The sequence below is a fragment of the Astatotilapia calliptera genome, chromosome 22 (genome assembly GCF_900246225.1).
Source record: "Astatotilapia calliptera chromosome 22, fAstCal1.2, whole genome shotgun sequence".
Classification (NCBI taxonomy): domain Eukaryota; kingdom Metazoa; phylum Chordata; class Actinopteri; order Cichliformes; family Cichlidae; genus Astatotilapia; species Astatotilapia calliptera.
Window position 1 is genome coordinate 24,000,286 of NC_039322.1, and position 17,921 is coordinate 24,018,206.

Below are 17,921 nucleotides of genomic sequence, written 5' to 3' on the forward strand. Positions count from 1 at the left end.
ACGTTGAGGCTAAATTAGGAAGCACAGAGTAATTAAAAACGGAAGTATTTACGTTAAATGATTAGTTGACTGTCAGCTGTCATATTAAGTGTGGTTGGATAGGTTAACCTTGATCCCAGGTATAATAGATAGCCTATAAGTAAGACATATACAGATTAAAGTACACTGGGCAGAAATGACCTTTTGTACATTTATTACTCTTATAGTGATTACACCAGTGTCGCTGGAATGTTTATAGTTTGTAATACATTGACAGGGATTGTGATGGGCTCCTTATGAGTTATTACACAAACACTTCATTTCCTGCTTTCTGCTTCATTTTTATGCACCACTGTGTATTACAAGTATGTTCCTGCATCAGCTTAATGTAAAACAAACTTAGGCATTGCTCACAGGTCCATATATATTTGACTGTAACAGTTATAGTCCTGCACATCCTGCATTTTGCTCATGTTAACAGTGTTATGACTCCAGCTTGGTTACAGACACAAGCCTGGATATTATGGATCTTTGATCTTTAAAAAAAACATTTTATTTTGAATTCTTAAGTTTAAAGTTTGGTTGTTCATTTCAATACTTTAAGCATTACTGTAAAGGAGGCCATATGCCCAGATGAAATATTTAATTTAAGGTGGTCAGCACAGATATTAGAATGACAAAAAAAATAACTTTATGAAAGCAGCCAACTCTGTGTTGTAGACATCCCGTCTCAAAGCTTCAAATAAGCTGTGATTACAAATTTTACCCAATACTTTAAGAACATTTACTCTATTACTTTGCTCTATGTTTTTACATCAGTTACTTTTCTGAGTTCACAGAAGCTTTGGAAACTTTAGGGATAATGTCCTCATATCAAAATTTGGGTTTTGGTATTTCTATGTACCAGCAGCTCAGGTTTAAAGGTCTAAAGCAGTTTCAATCTGATGATAAAAGAAGAGAAGACAACAGGAGAACAATTGAACAGGACATTTATTTTGTAGAAACTGTTCACTTCTTTGCAGCCTCCTTCTGCAGCTTCTTCACCTCATGCTTGATGATCTTGTTCCTCTGCAAAGGAAAAAACAAAACAGAATGCATTAAAAAATATTCAGTGACTGCTGGAGGATAAACACTACTGACCTGCACCCTGCTTACTGGCACAATCACTAACTAAATCACTATCCACTAACCTCAGAAGCTCTAACCATGTGTGTATATAGTGACAGTGCAGCCTCAAAGAGCATGTTTAACAGGCAGGAAATATCAGAGCTGAGGGTTCCAGTGTTTGAACCTCAGGAATAATCTGAAGCCACTCTGCTTGCTTACTTGGCTCACATATTTGAGGCATTTTGTGTTTTTGCCACACTTACCATTCTCTTGGCCTTCATCACCTTGTAGCGGTCGAAGTCAGACATCTTGGCCTTCTGCAAAGAAATCCAAGAGGCAAGGGTCAGAGAGCGCCTGGGGGTGGTTTGCTTTTTTGTGTGACTGACTAGAATCCATTCAGCTGTGGCAGACGGCCAAACAGGTGAAAGTAAAACACAAGTACCAACACTGAATCTCCATCACAACAACTTCCACCAGGCTCGAAACCTTTCCCATCACAGGCTCCGGGGTCTAAGAAAGTAAGGGCAGATACTTTCCACAACCCTTCTCAGGCTCACCGAGACATCCTTGTTCTGGATCTGAGACTTCATGAACTTTGGTTAAGGTGTGAATACTCTGCTCGCCACATTTGATTCATCGTACTGTCGATTATTTTAAGCATTTGAAGTAATTCCAATCTGCACTGAAGATATTTGTCCTAGTAATGAACCCATTTTATATATGTCGCCATATATATAATCTTCTGCATTGCTGTGACCAACTAGACTAGAACAATCTGTTACACAGTCACGCAAAAATGAAGTGTACACAGCAATTTTGTTTAACTTTTGTTTAGTAATGACAGATCCGACCTTAACCTCTAAGGTGCACACTAAGTGAGCTACAAGGTAGGGCTGGGCTATATCATACCGTTCACGGTAATACCAGTGTAATTTTGGGCAACGATAGGAAAATGAAATATCGCGATAGAACATGGGTAAAACGCGCATGCGCAGTTCCTATGTTTACATGGCGGCGACGGAGAATAAGAAGGGCGAAAGCGGATCGTTGAATGAAACCGATGAACCAGAATTTGTTTGTAAAAATTCTGCAGCTTCAGTGGTGTGGAACTGGTTTAGCTTTCGTCCGTCAGATACACAACAAAGCACTATTTTTGGTACAGCATGCTAGCGGGCCGTCGTTATTACCGTGTTGTTTGGAAAATACGGCACACTTAAAATCAATCCTTTGATTTTTCTGAAAATCGACAGTGCCCCTTATAATCCCGTGTGCCTTATGTATGAACTCTGGTTGTGTTTACTGACCTCGAAACGATTTCATGTCGTACACACGGCGCTCGAAAATCTGTCAAATGTTTCAGTACGACTTTGCTAAGCTACGAACCCGCACCGCTTGATGGAATGTCGGAGCATTACAGCTATATTAGGCAGGCGCCTCGCGGAGTGATACGTACTGTGCTTCAACATAATATTACCGTATTGTGTGTGTATAACCTCTTTTTAAGTTTTGTGGATATTATACATGGTTATGCTGAGGATATGTCGGCCAGTTTCCACTCGAAATGCATTTTGGTTAAACTGTCAGCAAGGAATTTGCACTGTTACGTTTTTATATAACTTTAATGCACATAAAAAACAGCTGCTTGTTTAAGTGAAAATACATTGATGGGGTTTTTTGCACTAATAAAGTTGTGGAGTTGTAAAGTATTTTGTCTGGTGTCAATTATATCGTCAGTTATATCGTTATCGCAAATTTTCAAATGTATATCGTGATAAATATTTTTGGTCATATCGCCCTGCTCTACTACAAGGTATCACAACATTGCTGTTAAACCCTCAGAGGCATTTGTGTAATCTTATGTCTTCAGACGTGAACCTTTTGGAAACAGTTCTGTAAGTACCACCCAAAATACTGTGATAGTTTTTCTTTGTGTATTGTATGTGGTATAGCTTCATTTGACTGAAAAAAAGTTTTGTATGAAACTGGTGCTGGCAGACTGGTCTATGTGAACTATGTGGTAACCAGTTCAGTATTTTCTACAGCTATTGATAAGGTGGTGAGCTTCCACCACCAACTGAAGTCATTACCACTGCAAACATCAGAACAGACAAGTACAACAAACAACTGGAATCATATTGCAAGAAAGCAGCATCTTAGACCACACTGGTCACACGTTTAATGAGATTATGTCTTCACCATCAATAAATCACAAATAATGAAATCACATCTATCAACCCAGCAGACAGACGTGAGATGTTTAATGATGGGTTTTCACATCCGCGTCCTCCTTTCCCCCCCCTCCAAAACTATTTTGGATTTGCCATTAAAACAATATTAAAGACTATTTAATTCAGTGTTTAAGTGTCCCCCTTTCTCCCATAACACTAATTTAAAAACTTTAGAAAGTGAAACACGGCCTTACCTTCTGTCTTGCTTCGATCTTCTTGGCCCAGCTGCTCTCCGTCCACTTCTCGTTGACTTGGGCCTTCTCCCAGGCTTTCCTCACAAACTTCTGGCGAGCACTGTGGACCACCACAAATGTTAAGTACTGATAACATGGGTGATCATTACTGTTTCACATTATATACACCTAAAGCAGCACCAAAACACAACCAGATTCTTGCTCCCATCGGCGCTCTACAGCCCTGTTCATAGCTGGAATATCCATTACTAAATATGATCACTATCCACACTCACCTGTGGGGAATTTTGATGACATAGTCTGTGAGGTGCATGCACTTGAAGGGCATGGACTGCCTCCTCACCCCTGTGCAGGGACCATCAACAAGAGCCTAGAAACCACAAAAGACAGTTCACATCAATAAGTCAAATGTAGGGGCCCACACTGACCTACCAGCTATAATCCAGAGCACTCACTCTGTTTTGGTCAATGACATCCACGATGGCCACCAGCTTGCCAGCATGGGGTCCGAACGAGACGTAGGCCACACGGCCGATCTCAACGAAGCGCTTGAACACCTGGAGCAGAAAAAGAGAGCAGAGCACTGCTCACCAGAGTGCCGAGAGGCTGAGGAGGAAGCTGGGCACCTTTTGTTTGGTTAGATAGGTGCTTTACAAGCTTTGTTAAATAAATTTAACGTTAAAAACAGAACATACGAAAACCTTATATATATATATATATATATATATATATATATATATATAAATAAGGGGCATTTAAGGAGACTGTGTGACTACCCGGCGATGCATTGTACCAATTAGCTAACGTCAGCTAGCCACTGTTTCTGCTAACTACGATAGGCACCGAACACAAGGGTGCGTTTAACAGTTTTTTTATAAGTTACCTAAAAATCACACTACGCCCAACCAGCGAGATTTATGTTACGCGATTTAAGTCTACGAACTGAGCGTGCTTCCCCTCTCAGCTCTCAGGCCCACTCAGCCTGATAGACCACGTTGTGTTGCGGGGAACTGCCGACATCTTACAAATACCTCATTAAAAACGCAAAACTGACACAGTACTGTACAAAAACCTCATAGATGTGTGTATTAGTGCCTTAAAAGTACACACGGCCCCATTTTTCCCCACAGCAATTACATATTTACATTAAAAAAAAGATATTAAATCTCTGACACTTTCATGGCGAACTCACCATGATGGCAGTCCGGGAGCAGAAAGGACGTTAGAGCTTCCGCCTGGCGCACATACGGCTTCCGGTTCATTCTGGCACATGCGCAGTGACGGAGTCACTTGGAAGTGACAGAGAAACTTTCATGCGTTTTCCGAAATGCAGACATAGACTACAATGTTATAAAAAGCGTAACAGAAGAGCATCAGATTAAGGAGCTTCATCCCTTTGAAGATTTTCGGAATTGTTACGGTGTTTGCTTTACCCGCGTATCATTCTCCTACTTAGAAAAGAATAGAACAGAATAGAATATAATAAAATAGACCTTTATTGTCATTGTACATGTACAACCAAATGTTGGGTGCTCCACACCACCTCTGCCGGATTAAAATATAAATACTAGGTGCAAGAATAAATAGCACACAGGAGAAATTTATTCAAAACAAAACAAAAAAATATACATAAATACAAAATCAATCGAAAGGCACACATTAGACAACAAGTTGTAAAGTGCTTGGAAGTAGTAGAATAGTGTTTATTGACATCTGCCTATGGACCACCATGACACACACCTGTCCTAGATATCAGAGGCGGCTCTACTGTGTTGGCATGGGGTGGCATGTGCCACCCCTAGTGCCACTCTACTTTGTTATATGACAGCTGTGTTTATTAAAATAAGCTAGCATTAACACACTGATTTTGACATTTTTTTTTGTAAATTTAAACATGTAACAATTTGATTATTTATAATAAAAGGAGTGTGAAACGTAACTGATCCCCTTCATGTTGTGTGGCATTCTCGGCCTGTAGATGGATAAAGTCCTATTTAATAAAATGTTTAGAGTTAAAAATAAAAGAAGAGCATGTTTACTTTGTGACTGACAAGACACACAAATTCTTTTAATTCATTAAACCCCCATTCTTGAAAAGCAGGGAACTGAGGCCTACTCATAATGACATGAGTAGAGAAAACAATTTTTTTGAGGCAATGAGTTTCCTTTTTTTTTTTTAAGTTCAGGGAATTAGATTTTACTTTTTTATGCTGTGACCTGCATAATTTCTCTCTACTACATTAACATATTTGTGATGTAAAAATGATTAAGAAATTGTTTTACTCTCGCTTTTAACATATGCCTAAGAAATGCCACAATCCAGTAATGCAGCTATTTAAATGATGTAATTTACATCCAACATTTTTCTGGTCAGGTACTGAAAACCCAGCTGGGTAATCTGCAGTTACCCAGCTGGGTTTTCCTTTTCGCACTTAAAAGAGCTTGATTGTGAAAGATTAAATTGCTTTTGTCCACTGAAGCTTTAACTTTGGCTGAAGTAATAAATTAGAAATAAATAAACCAAATTATCTGGGACTCTATTTCACATATGCATGAGCAACCATTAATGAAAATTTAAAGTTATGTTTTATCTAAATAACTATTTTTGTAATGCAGCCATTTATGCTGATATTTTTTTCATGTTGGATCAGTACAACTCTATTCCTAAATAGGCCTCTGAGGATTTGAGCACTTGGAAAACATCATGCAAACTTCCTCTTAATTGTAAAACACAGATCTGTGGATGTTGGAAGACATGTGTGGTTCTGATCAGCTTTGTGGAGTGAAGATGCTCCTTTTGTTAATATTCTTAAGTCCTGAAGAATACTCAAACACTAAAATCCTGCTATCTGGAAACTTATATGTGGACTCTTAAAAACAAAGATGTGGAGCATTGTTATTGTTATTGGAAACTTTTTTATTTCATTTACCTTTTTCAGTTACTGTTGTTGATATGTTAGCTGTAAGAACAAGTTCAGATTCTCTTAAAAATAATAATGCCAATATGTCCTGTTAACAACACCATGCCCTCCCATGTTTTAAATGCACTTTAGAACAGCGGTCCCCAACCTTTTTTGCGCCATGGACCGGTTTATGCCCGACAATATTTTCACGGACCGGCCTTTAAGGTGTCGCGGATAAATACAACAAAATAAAACTAATACCGGTACTGAAAAAAAGAAGATTTATTCATAACACACGTGAAAAGACCCAGGAAAACCGAGTTAACGATCAAAACGATAACAAAATAACGGTGAAAACCGATAAAAACCCTGAAAACCATACATTTCACACCTGAGCCTCAACTCTCGTGGCCCGGTACCAAACGACTCACGGACCAGTACCGGTCCGAGGCCCGGGGGTTGGGGACCGCTGCTTTAGAACAGCGTGCAGCAACACTGCGCTAGACAGAGGGAGTTATGGGGTCTTCACACACCCCTGTTCTCAGTTAGCTATCGGGGTGGGTCGGGCCCCTTCTGCGGGCTCTGGGGCTGGGGCTCGGTCTACTCTGGCACAGCTGACTTCCGGCAGAGCCCGCGGGCACATCACTGCACACCGCGGGCACATCACTGCAGCCCCCTCTGGCTTCTGCTCCGTGGCTGCTGGGTGACCCCTTGTCTGGGGCTCTCATCAGCTCTTCCCAGGAGGGTGGCACAGATGCCCGTCTGATAGTCTGATTGTAATGAGCAGAACTGGTGCAAAGTTTGCAATGTTGTTGAGGAGAGTTTCTTGTGGATATTTCTCTCAGATTTTTGTCAGGATGGTCTGGACTGTGTCGTTTCTGATGGAGCGGGAGAAGACGGCCTTTTCTCCGTTGCTGTGAGAGTTTTGAAGACTCGATCCAAAAGGGTCTTTGTGACACTGGTGGAGAGTCTGCTCAGACTCTGAGAGGACATGTTCAAGAGGGCGTGAGGAGGAAATTCCCAGAAGCCCTGCAAGACATGTGGAACACCTTTCACCACTTCCTGTTTGGAGGTTTGTGCTTCTTGCTTCTTCTCTTTAAAGCAGGGGCAGGGAACTCCAGGCCTCGAGAGCCAGTGTAGGACACCGGCTCAGTAGAGTGAGTACTCAGTACTGGTTTTTTGAGGCAACAAGTTTCCAAACATTATTCTGATGACAGTACAAAACTTGACTTTTACCTCGAGGTTGAGGAAAATTCTAGTTGTTTCTTTCTTGCGTTGTCACATTTACAAGAATTACAGAAATCTAAAAAGTGTTCCAGTAAATATGTTGTTATACTGCAAGAGCATCACAAGCATTCAACATGAAACCTTCCCAGCTTGGGGAAAAAACACAGGTGATCCTGAGATTTAATGAAGAAACAGCAGCTTCAGATAAGACTTTCTGGTAGCTGAGATCAGCACCGTGTTAAGCACGAACACTTTGACCAGACTTTGTGCGTGTACATTTTTATCCACAAAGTTGTTGAAAGGATGCAAAATCCATCAGAGTATGGATGACATGTAACAGTAAAAGACACTGAATTAAAACAAATGTGATTGAACAGAAGATTTCCAACAAAGACATAACACAGCCACAAAAATAAAAGGGTTAAAGTATTTTAAAAAATTCAAAATTAAGATAAAAACAACTATTTGTATCAAGTTATGTCACATTTTCTCAAAAACAATAAAAGTAATAAAGTAAAATAGTTATTCAAATAAAAAAATTAAGTATAAAATATAAGAAAATGTTTGGTTTGTAGTGCCACCTTTTGTGTAGGAACACATGAGTAAAAATGTCATTGATCCAGCGTTGATGAGTCATATCAAGAAGTCAAAGCCTTTATGCCTTAGACTTTATGGACGCAGCTTTTTGTCGTTAATTTCTGAACTCTTGTGCTGCTTTTCCCTAACTCAGTAAGCCGTTGTAGAAATGACAAAATAAAGTAAATAGTGCACAGCGTGCGGTTGCTTTTTGTTACCCACTGATCACCGGTTACAAGTTGACTTCTTAAATTAATCTGTTTTTATTATTATATCAAACATCATGTATCTGTTTTTGTTTCATCTCTCGTGCAAATTTCAGACAGGTGCTTTAAAAGCTTCACCTCAATGCCGTGACCCGGATTCGAACCGGGGTTGCTGCGGCCACAACGCAGAGTACTAACCACTATACGATCACGGCTGGTCAGCTGCAGACTGAAAGTCCATGTAGTCAGTCACCTCCAATCCACAGGAGTCCATTTTAAACCCACTAAGCAGGACTGTACGTTTTAAGTTTGACACGCTTAGGTCGTATCAACATTAGAACTACAAACATTTCGTGCTTTTCACTGCCAGTTACAGTCTGGATCTTGCTTTTTTTTTCTTATTTCACCGTAAAAACTGGAATCTGCATGTTACATCTGACCTGCACGATGTGCAGAAGAGCACCAAAATGTATTTACGGTCAGACCACGCGAGGTCCCTGTGTTAATGCAGATACTGTTACTGTGCCACGTGCGTAAATGTGCCGTAGACACAGAGTTTGAGATCGATATGAAGGAATAAACACAATAAAGATTGCAGGTGATCATTTTCTGACCAGCCGTGATCGTATAGTGGTTAGTACTCTGCGTTGTGGCCGCAGCAACCCCGGTTCGAATCCGGGTCACGGCAGAGTGGATATGATTTCATTTTGGGGAGCTTCACACTTTAAGTGGTGACTAGTTGTTTGTGTGCGTTTCCATTTTTTGTCTTTTGTTCTCTTCTCACTCTACGTCCTGAGTACTGAGTCAGGATGTAGAGTGAGCACTCAGTACAGGTGTTTTGAGGCAACGAGTTTCCAAACATTTTTTAAGTTCTGGGAACTGATTAGACAAACCGTGGGTAACACAGGAAGTCAAAGCTGTCCTCAATATGAAGAAGAAGGCTTTCAGGAGCAAGTGAAGGAGGAGATGAAAGCAGCACAGCGGGAGGTGAAACGCTGCCTGAGGGAAGCAAAGGACACCTACAGGAGGAAGGTGGAGCAGAAGTTGGAGAGGAACAATATGAGGGAGGTCTGGAATGGTGTGAAAACCATCACAGGCCACAACACCAAGAAAAGCACAGTGGGGGGGACTGTGGAGAAGGCAAACGAACTCAACAACTTCTTCAACAGGTTTGACCAGCCCACAACCCCCCCACCCTCACCCTCACCTTTATTACAGAGTCCTCTCCCCACTCTCCTACCTCCCTCGCTTCCCCCCCCCTCCTCCAATCCCTCTCTCAGCAGCAAGACATCTCCCCCCCTCCCCTCCTCCCAAACATCTCCCAGTGTCACAGTGGATCAGGTCAGGAGACAACTGAGGAAGCTTCGCCCCAGAAAGGCAGCAGGCCCAGACAAGGTGTGTCCTAGGATGCTAAAGGCGTGTGCTGCTGAACTTGGGGAGCCGCTACAACGAGTCTTCAACCTCAGTCTGCGACTGGGGAGAGTGCCCGCCCTATGGAAGACATCCTGCATCGTCCCGGTCCCCAAAAAGAACCGGCCCAATGAGCTGAATGACTTCCGACCGGTGGCACTGACGTCACATCTTATGAAGACTCTAGAGCGGCTCTTCCTCAACCTCCTCCGACCACAGGTGCAGCATGCCCAGGACCCACTACAGTTTGCATACAAGGCGGGTGTCGGAGTGGAGGATGCCATCCTGTACCTCCTACACAGAGCCCACTCACACCTGGACGGGGGAAAAGGCACGGTCAGGATCCTGTTTCTTGACTTTTCCAGTGCCTTTAATACCATCCGGCCCTGTATGCTTCAGGAAAAACTGAACAGGATGGAGGTGGACCCCTGCCTGGTGGCTTGGATCTCCGACTACCTCACCGACAGGCCACAGTACGTCAGGCTGAAGGACATCACGTCTGACACTGTGGTCAGCAGCACAGGAGCACCACAGGGAACTGTGCTGTCCCCTCTTCTCTTCACCCTGTACACCTCTGACTTCTGCTACAACTCTGAATTATGCCATATTCAGAAGTTTGCAGACGACACAGCCATCATGGGGTGTATCTGGGATGATCAGGAAGAGGAGTACAGAAGTCTGGTGAGGAACTTTGTCGCATGGAGTCACACAAACCACCTGCAACTCAACACCTCAAAGACTAAGGAACTGGTTGTGGACTTCGGGAGGTCCAGAGAAGGTCCACTGCCGGTTCAGGTAGAGGGGGAGGAGGTGGAGGTGGTCAACAAGTACAAGTACCTCGGGCTGTGGGTGGACAATAAACTGGACTGGTCATGCAACACAGAGCACCTGTATAAAAAAGCCCAAAGCCGACTGTACTTCCTCAGGAGGCTGAGGTCTTTTAACATCTGCAGGAAGCTCCTGAGGATGTTTTACCAGTCGGTGGTTGCTGGAGTACTTTTCTATGCTGTGGTGTGCTGGGGGAGCAGCACAGCAAAGAAGGACTCATCCAGGCTGGAGAAACTGATCAGGAAGGCTGGCTCTGTGGTCGGCATGAAGCTGGACACTCTGGTGACAGTGGCAGAGAAAAGGACATTAAAGAAACTGCTGGACATTATGAACAATGCTGGGCATCCTCTGCACACGGTCATAAACAACCAGAGGAGTCTGTTCAGTGACAGGTTGCTTCTCCCAAAGACAAGAACTAACAGACTTAAAAACTCCTTTGTCCCACACGCCATCAGACTGTTTAACTCCTCTCTGGAGGGGAGAGGGAGGGGAAACAGGAGGACAAAGGAGGGGGGAACAACTAAGCTGTAGTGCCTCTTCACCTCACTGTACAATACCTTTTGTGCAATACTTTTGTAAATAGTCAACAGTGCAATAGACTCAATACTTGAAATGTGCAATTCACTTGTATTTTTATTTTTTATTCCTATTTATTCTATTTATCCCCTTCGTATATTTTATTTATATTTGTCTCTGTATTTATATATGTGTGTGTGTGTGTGTGTGTGTGTGTGTGTATATATATATATATATATATATATATATATATATATATATAACAATTCTGTAACATAAAGGCTTTGACTTCTTGATATGACTCATCAACGCTGGATCAATGACATTTTTACTCATGTGTTCCTACACAAAAGGTGGCACTACAAACCAAACATTTTCTTATATTTTATACTTAATTTTTTTATTTGAATAACTATTTTACTTTATTACTTTTATTGTTTTTGAGAAAATGTGACATAACTTGATACAAATAGTTGTTTTTATCTTAATTTTGAATTTTTTAAAATACTTTAACCCTTTTATTTTTGTGGCTGTGTTATGTCTTTGTTGGAAATCTTCTGTTCAATCACATTTGTTTTAATTCAGTGTCTTTTACTGTTACATGTCATCCATACTCTGATGGGTTTTGCATCCTTTCAACAACTTTGTGGATAAAAATGTACACGCACAAAGTCTGGTCAAAGTGTTCGTGCTTAACACGGTGCTGATCTCAGCTACCAGAAAGTCTTATCTGAAGCTGCTGTTTCTTCATTAAATCTCAGGATCACCCTGTGTTTTTTCCCCAAGCTGGGAAGGTTTCATGTTGAATGCTTGTGATGCTCTTGCAGTATAACAACATATTTACTGGAACACTTTTTAGATTTCTGTAATTCTTGTAAATGTGACAACGCAAGAAAGAAACAACTAGAATTTTCCTCAACCTCGAGGTAAAAGTCAAGTTTTGTACTGTCATCAGAATAATGATTAGAGTTTCAATCATTATTCAATTACACACGTGTTTCATAAGGAGTTGGAGCAGGTGGACAATCAGTCAATCGGTGCAGCCTAAAGGCATTAAGTGACAAATAATTGAGCAAAGGAAACACATGATCACATCTTGCCACAAGAGGGCGGTAAAGGCATAAAATAAGATAAGATAAGATAAGATAAGATAAGATAGAACTTTATTAATCCCTCGGGTGGGTTCCTCTGGGAAATTCGACTTCCAAAAAAAGCACAGCAACGACCGAAGTTACAGTTACAGAATTGTTATATATATATATACACACACACACACACACACATATATAAATACAGAGACAAATATAAATAAAATATACGAAGGGGGTAAATAGAATAAATAGGAATAAAAATAAAAATACAAGTGAATTGCACATTTCAAGTATTGAGTCTATTGCACTGTTGACTATTTACAAAAGTATTGCACAAGGTATTGCACAGTGAGGTGAAGAGGCACTACAGCTTAGTTGTTCCCCCCTCCTTTGTCCTCCTGTTTCCCCTCCCTCTCCCCTCCAGAGAGGAGTTAAACAGTCTGATGGCGTGTGGGACAAAGGAGTTTTTAAGTCTGTTAGTTCTTGTCTTGGGGAGAAGCAACCTGTCACTGAACAGACTCTTCTGGTTGTTAATGGCCGTGTGCAGAGGATGCCCAGCAGTTTCTTTAATGTCCTTTTCTCTGCCACTGTCACCAGAGTGTCCAGCTTCATGCCGACCACAGAGCTAGCCTTCCTGATCAGTTTCTCTAGCCTGCATGAGTCCTTCTTTGCTGTGCTGCTCCCCCAGCACGCCACAGCATAGAAAAGTACTCCAGCAACCACCGACTGGTAAAACATCCTCAGGAGCTTCCTGCAGATGTTAAAAGACCTCAGCCTCCTGAGGAAGTACAGTCGGCTTTGGGCTTTTTTATACAGGTGCTCTGTGTTGCATGACCAGTCCAGTTTATTGTCCACCCACAGCCCGAGGTACTTGTACTTGTTGACCACCTCCACCTCCTCCCCCTCTACCTGAACCGGCAGTGGACCTTCTCTGGACCTCCCGAAGTCCACAACCAGTTCCTTAGTCTTTGAGGTGTTGAGTTGCAGGTGGTTTGTGTGACTCCATGCGACAAAGTTCCTCACCAGACTTCTGTACTCCTCTTCCTGATCATCCCAGATACACCCCATGATGGCTGTGTCGTCTGCAAACTTCTGAATGTGGCATAATTCAGAGTTGTAGCAGAAGTCAGAGGTGTACAGGGTGAAGAGAAGAGGGGACAGCACAGTTCCCTGTGGTGCTCCTGTGCTGCTGACCACAGTGTCAGACGTGATGTCCTTCAGCCTGACGTACTGTGGTCTGTCGGTGAGGTAGTCGGAGATCCAAGCCACCAGGCAGGGGTCCACCTCCATCCTGTTCAGTTTTTCCTGAAGCATACAGGGCCGGATGGTATTAAAGGCACTGGAAAAGTCAAGAAACAGGATCCTGACCGTGCCTTTTCCCCCATCCAGGTGTGAGTGGGCTCTGTGTAGGAGGTACAGGATGGCATCCTCCACTCCGACACCCGCCTTGTATGCAAACTGTAGTGGGTCCTGGGCATGTTGCACCTGTGGTCGGAGGAGGTTGAGGAAGAGCCGCTCTAGAGTCTTCATAAGATGTGACGTCAGTGCCACCGGTCGGAAGTCATTCAGCTCATTGGGCCGGTTCCTTTTGGGGACCGGGACGATGCAGGATGTCTTCCATAGGGCGGGCACTCTCCCCAGTCGCAGACTGAGGTTGAAGACTCGTTGTAGCGGCTCCCCAAGTTCAGCAGCACACGCCTTTAGCATCCTAGGACACACCTTGTCTGGGCCTGCTGCCTTCCTGGGGCGAAGCTTCCTCAGTTGTCTCCTGACCTGATCCACTGTGACACTGGGAGGTGTTTGGGAGGAGGGGAGGGGGGGAGATGTCTTGCTGCTGAGAGAGGGATTGGAGGAGGGGGGTGTCATGGTGTCAGGAAGGGGGGGAAGCGAGGGAGGTAGGAGAGTGGGGAGAGGACTCTGTAATAAAGGTGAGGGTGAGGGTGGGGGGGTTGTGGGCTGGTCAAACCTGTTGAAGAAGTTGTTGAGTTCGTTTGCCTTCTCCACAGTCCCCCCCACTGTGCTTTTCTTGGTGTTGTGGCCTGTGATGGTTTTCACACCATTCCAGACCTCCCTCATATTGTTCCTCTCCAACTTCTGCTCCACCTTCCTCCTGTAGGTGTCCTTTGCTTCCCTCAGGCAGTGTTTCACCTCCCGCTGTGCTGCTTTCATCTCCTCCTTCACTTGCTCCTGAAAGCCTTCTTCTTCATATTGAGGACAGCTTTGACTTCCTGTGTTACCCACGGTTTGTCTAATCAGTTCCCAGAACTTAAAAAATGTTTGGAAACTCGTTGCCTCAAAACACCTGTACTGAGTGCTCACTCTACATCCTGACTCAGTACTCAGGACGTAGAGTGAGAAGAGAACAAAAGACAAAAAATGGAAACGCACACAAACAACTAGTCACCACTTAAAGTGTGAAGCTCCCCAAAATGAAATCATATCCACTCTGCCGTGACCCGGATTCGAACCGGGGTTGCTGCGGCCACAACGCAGAGTACTAACCACTATACGATCACGGCTGGTCAGAAAATAATCATCTGCAATCTTTATTGTGTTTTTTCCTTCATATCGATCTCAAACTCTGTGTCTACGGTGCGCACATTTACGCACGTGGCACAGTAACAGTATCTGCATTAACACAGGGACCTCGCGTGGTCTGACCGTAAATACATTTTGGTGCTCTTCTGCACATCGTGCAGGTCAGCTGTTACACGCAGATTCCAGTTTTTACGGTGAAATAAGAAAAAAAAAGCAAGATCCAGACTGTAACTGGCAGTGAAAAGCACGAAATGTTTGTAGTTCTAATGTTGATACGACCTAAGCGTGTCAAACTTAAAATGTACAGTCCTGCTTAGTGGGTTTAAAATGGACTCCTGTGGATTGGAGGTGACTGACTACATGGACTTTCAGTCTGCAGCTGACCAGCCGTGATCGTATAGTGGTTAGTACTCTGCGTTGTGGCCGCAGCAACCCCGGTTCGAATCCGGGTCACGGCATTGAGGTGAAGCTTTTAAAGCACCTGTCTGAAATTTGCACGAGAGATGAGACAAAAACAGATACATGACGTTTGATATAATAATAAAAACAGATTAATTTAAGAAGTCAACTTGTAACCGGTGATCAGTGGGTAACAAAAAGCAACCGCACGCTGTGCACTATTTACTTTATTTTGTCATTTCTACAACGGCTTACTGAGTTAGGGAAAAGCAGCACAAGAGTTCAGAAATTAACGACAAAAAGCTGCGTCCATAAAGTCTAAGGCATAAAGGCTTTGACTTCTTGATATGACTCATCAACGCTGGATCAATGACATTTTTACTCATGTGTTCCTACACAAAAGGTGGCACTACAAACCAAACATTTTCTTATATTTTATACTTAATTTTTTTATTTGAATAACTATTTTACTTTATTACTTTTATTGTTTTTGAGAAAATGTGACATAACTTGATACAAATAGTTGTTTTTATCTTAATTTTGAATTTTTAAAAATACTTTAACCCTTTTATTTTTGTGGCTGTGTTATGTCTTTGTTGGAAATCTTCTGTTCAATCACATTTGTTTTAATTCAGTGTCTTTTACTGTTACATGTCATCCATACTCTGATGGGTTTTGCATCCTTTCAACAACTTTGTGGATAAAAATGTACACGCACAAAGTCTGGTCAAAGTGTTCGTGCTTAACACGGTGCTGATCTCAGCTACCAGAAAGTCTTATCTGAAGCTGCTGTTTCTTCATTAAATCTCAGGATCACCTGTGTTTTTTCCCCAAGCTGGGAAGGTTTCATGTTGAATGCTTGTGATGCTCTTGCAGTATAACAACATATTTACTGGAACACTTTTTAGATTTCTGTAATTCTTGTAAATGTGACAACGCAAGAAAGAAACAACTAGAATTTTCCTCAACCTCGAGGTAAAAGTCAAGTTTTGTACTGTCATCAGAATAATGATTAGAGTTTCAATCATTATTCAATTACACACGTGTTTCATAAGGAGTTGGAGCAGGTGGACAATCAGTCAATCGGTGCAGCCTAAAGGCATTAAGTGACAAATAATTGAGCAAAGGAAACACATGATCACATCTTGCCACAAGAGGGCGGTAAAGGCATAAAATAAGATAAGATAAGATAAGATAAGATAAGATAAGATAAGATAAGATAGAACTTTATTAATCCCTCGGGTGGGTTCCTCTGGGAAATTCGACTTCCAAAAAAAGCACAGCAACGACCGAAGTTACAGTTACAGAATTGTTATATATATATATATATATACACACACACACACACACACACACACACACACACACACACACACACACACACACATATAAATACAGAGACAAATATAATTAAAATATACAAAGGGGATAAATAGAATAAATAGGAATAAAAAATAAAAATACAAGTGAATTGCACATTTCAAGTATTGAGTCTATTGCACTGTTGACTATTTACAAAAAGTATTGCACAAAAGGTATTGTACAGTGAGGTGAAGAGGCACTACAGCTTAGTTGTTCCCCCCTCCTTTGTCCTCCTTTGTCCTCCTGTTTCCCCTCCCTCTCCCCTCCAGAGAGGAGTTAAACAGTCTGATGGCGTGTGGGACAAAGGAGTTTTTAAGTCTGTTAGTTCTTGTCTTGGGGAGAAGCAACCTGTCACTGAACAGACTCTTCTGGTTGTTTATGACCGTGTGCAGAGGATGCCCAGCAGTTTCTTTAATGTCCTTTTCTCTGCCACTGTCACCAGAGTGTCCAGCTTCATGCCGACCACAGAGCCAGCCTTCCTGATCAGTTTTTCCAGCCTGGATGAGTCCCTCTTTGCTGTGCTGCTCCCCCAGCACACCACAGCATAGAAAAGTACTCCAGCAACCACCGACTGGTAAAACATCCTCAGGAGCTTCCTGCAGATGTTAAAAGACCTCAGCCTCCTGAGGAAGTACAGTCGGCTTTGGGCTTTTTTATACAGGTGCTCTGTGTTGCATGACCAGTCCAGTTTATTGTCCACCCACAGCCCGAGGTACTTGTACTTGTTGACCACCTCCACCTCCTCCCCCTCTATCTGAACCGGCAGTGGACCTGCTCTAGACCTCCCGAAGTCCACAACCAGTTCCTTAGTCTTTGAGGTGTTGAGTTGCAGGTGGTTTGTGTGACTCCATGCGACAAAGTTCCTCACCAGACTTCTGTACTCCTCTTCCTGATCATCCCAGATACACCCCATGATGGCTGTGTCGTCTGCAAACTTCTGAATGTGGCATAATTCAGAGTTGTAGCAGAAGTCAGAGGTGTACAGGGTGAAGAGAAGAGGGGACAGCACAGTTCCCTGTGGTGCTCCTGTGCTGCTGACCACTGTGTCAGACGTGATGTCCTTCAGCCTGACGTACTGTGGTCTGTCGGTGAGGTAGTCGCAGTGTTGGGAAGGTTACTTTTAAAATGTATTCCATTACAGAATACAGAATACATGCCCCAAAATGTATTCTGTAACGTATTCCGTTACGTTACTCAATGACAGTAACGTATTCTGAATACTTTGGATTACTTAATATATTATCATGCTTTTTACAACAACGTGAATGTACTATTGCTGTGTGATTTATTACTGTTACTGAAGGTCCGCGACTCCGAACTGTAGTAAAGGGACCTCTGACTAATACGGCGGGGTCCC

The 17,921-nt window shown here is 42.6% G+C and overlaps 1 protein-coding gene and 4 non-coding genes across 5 annotated transcripts; 2 read left to right on the top strand and 3 right to left on the bottom strand.

Annotated features, from left to right (window-relative positions):
- Positions 1-951: 951 nt before the first annotated feature.
- rpl14 (ribosomal protein L14) lies at positions 952-4,779 on the bottom strand. Its single transcript, XM_026156253.1, has 6 exons — positions 4,701-4,779; positions 3,964-4,065; positions 3,784-3,878; positions 3,509-3,608; positions 1,350-1,403; positions 952-1,047 (listed from the first exon to the last, which is right to left on the bottom strand). The coding sequence occupies exons 1-6, from the start codon at positions 4,701-4,703 to the stop codon at positions 988-990; spliced, it is 414 nt and encodes a 137-aa protein (XP_026012038.1). The 5' UTR covers positions 4,704-4,779; the 3' UTR covers positions 952-987.
- Positions 4,780-8,563: 3,784 nt separating this feature from the next.
- Positions 8,564-8,635, bottom strand: trnah-gug (transfer RNA histidin (anticodon GUG)). The gene has a single exon. It is a non-coding gene; the product is annotated as a tRNA-His (tRNA).
- A 401-nt stretch (positions 8,636-9,036) lies between these two features.
- Positions 9,037-9,108, top strand: trnah-gug (transfer RNA histidin (anticodon GUG)). Its single transcript has one exon. It is a non-coding gene; the product is annotated as a tRNA-His (tRNA).
- A 5,604-nt stretch (positions 9,109-14,712) lies between these two features.
- On the bottom strand, positions 14,713-14,784 carry trnah-gug (transfer RNA histidin (anticodon GUG)). The gene has a single exon. It is a non-coding gene; the product is annotated as a tRNA-His (tRNA).
- A 405-nt stretch (positions 14,785-15,189) lies between these two features.
- Positions 15,190-15,261, top strand: trnah-gug (transfer RNA histidin (anticodon GUG)). The gene has a single exon. It is a non-coding gene; the product is annotated as a tRNA-His (tRNA).
- The last annotated feature ends 2,660 nt before the right edge of the window (positions 15,262-17,921 follow it).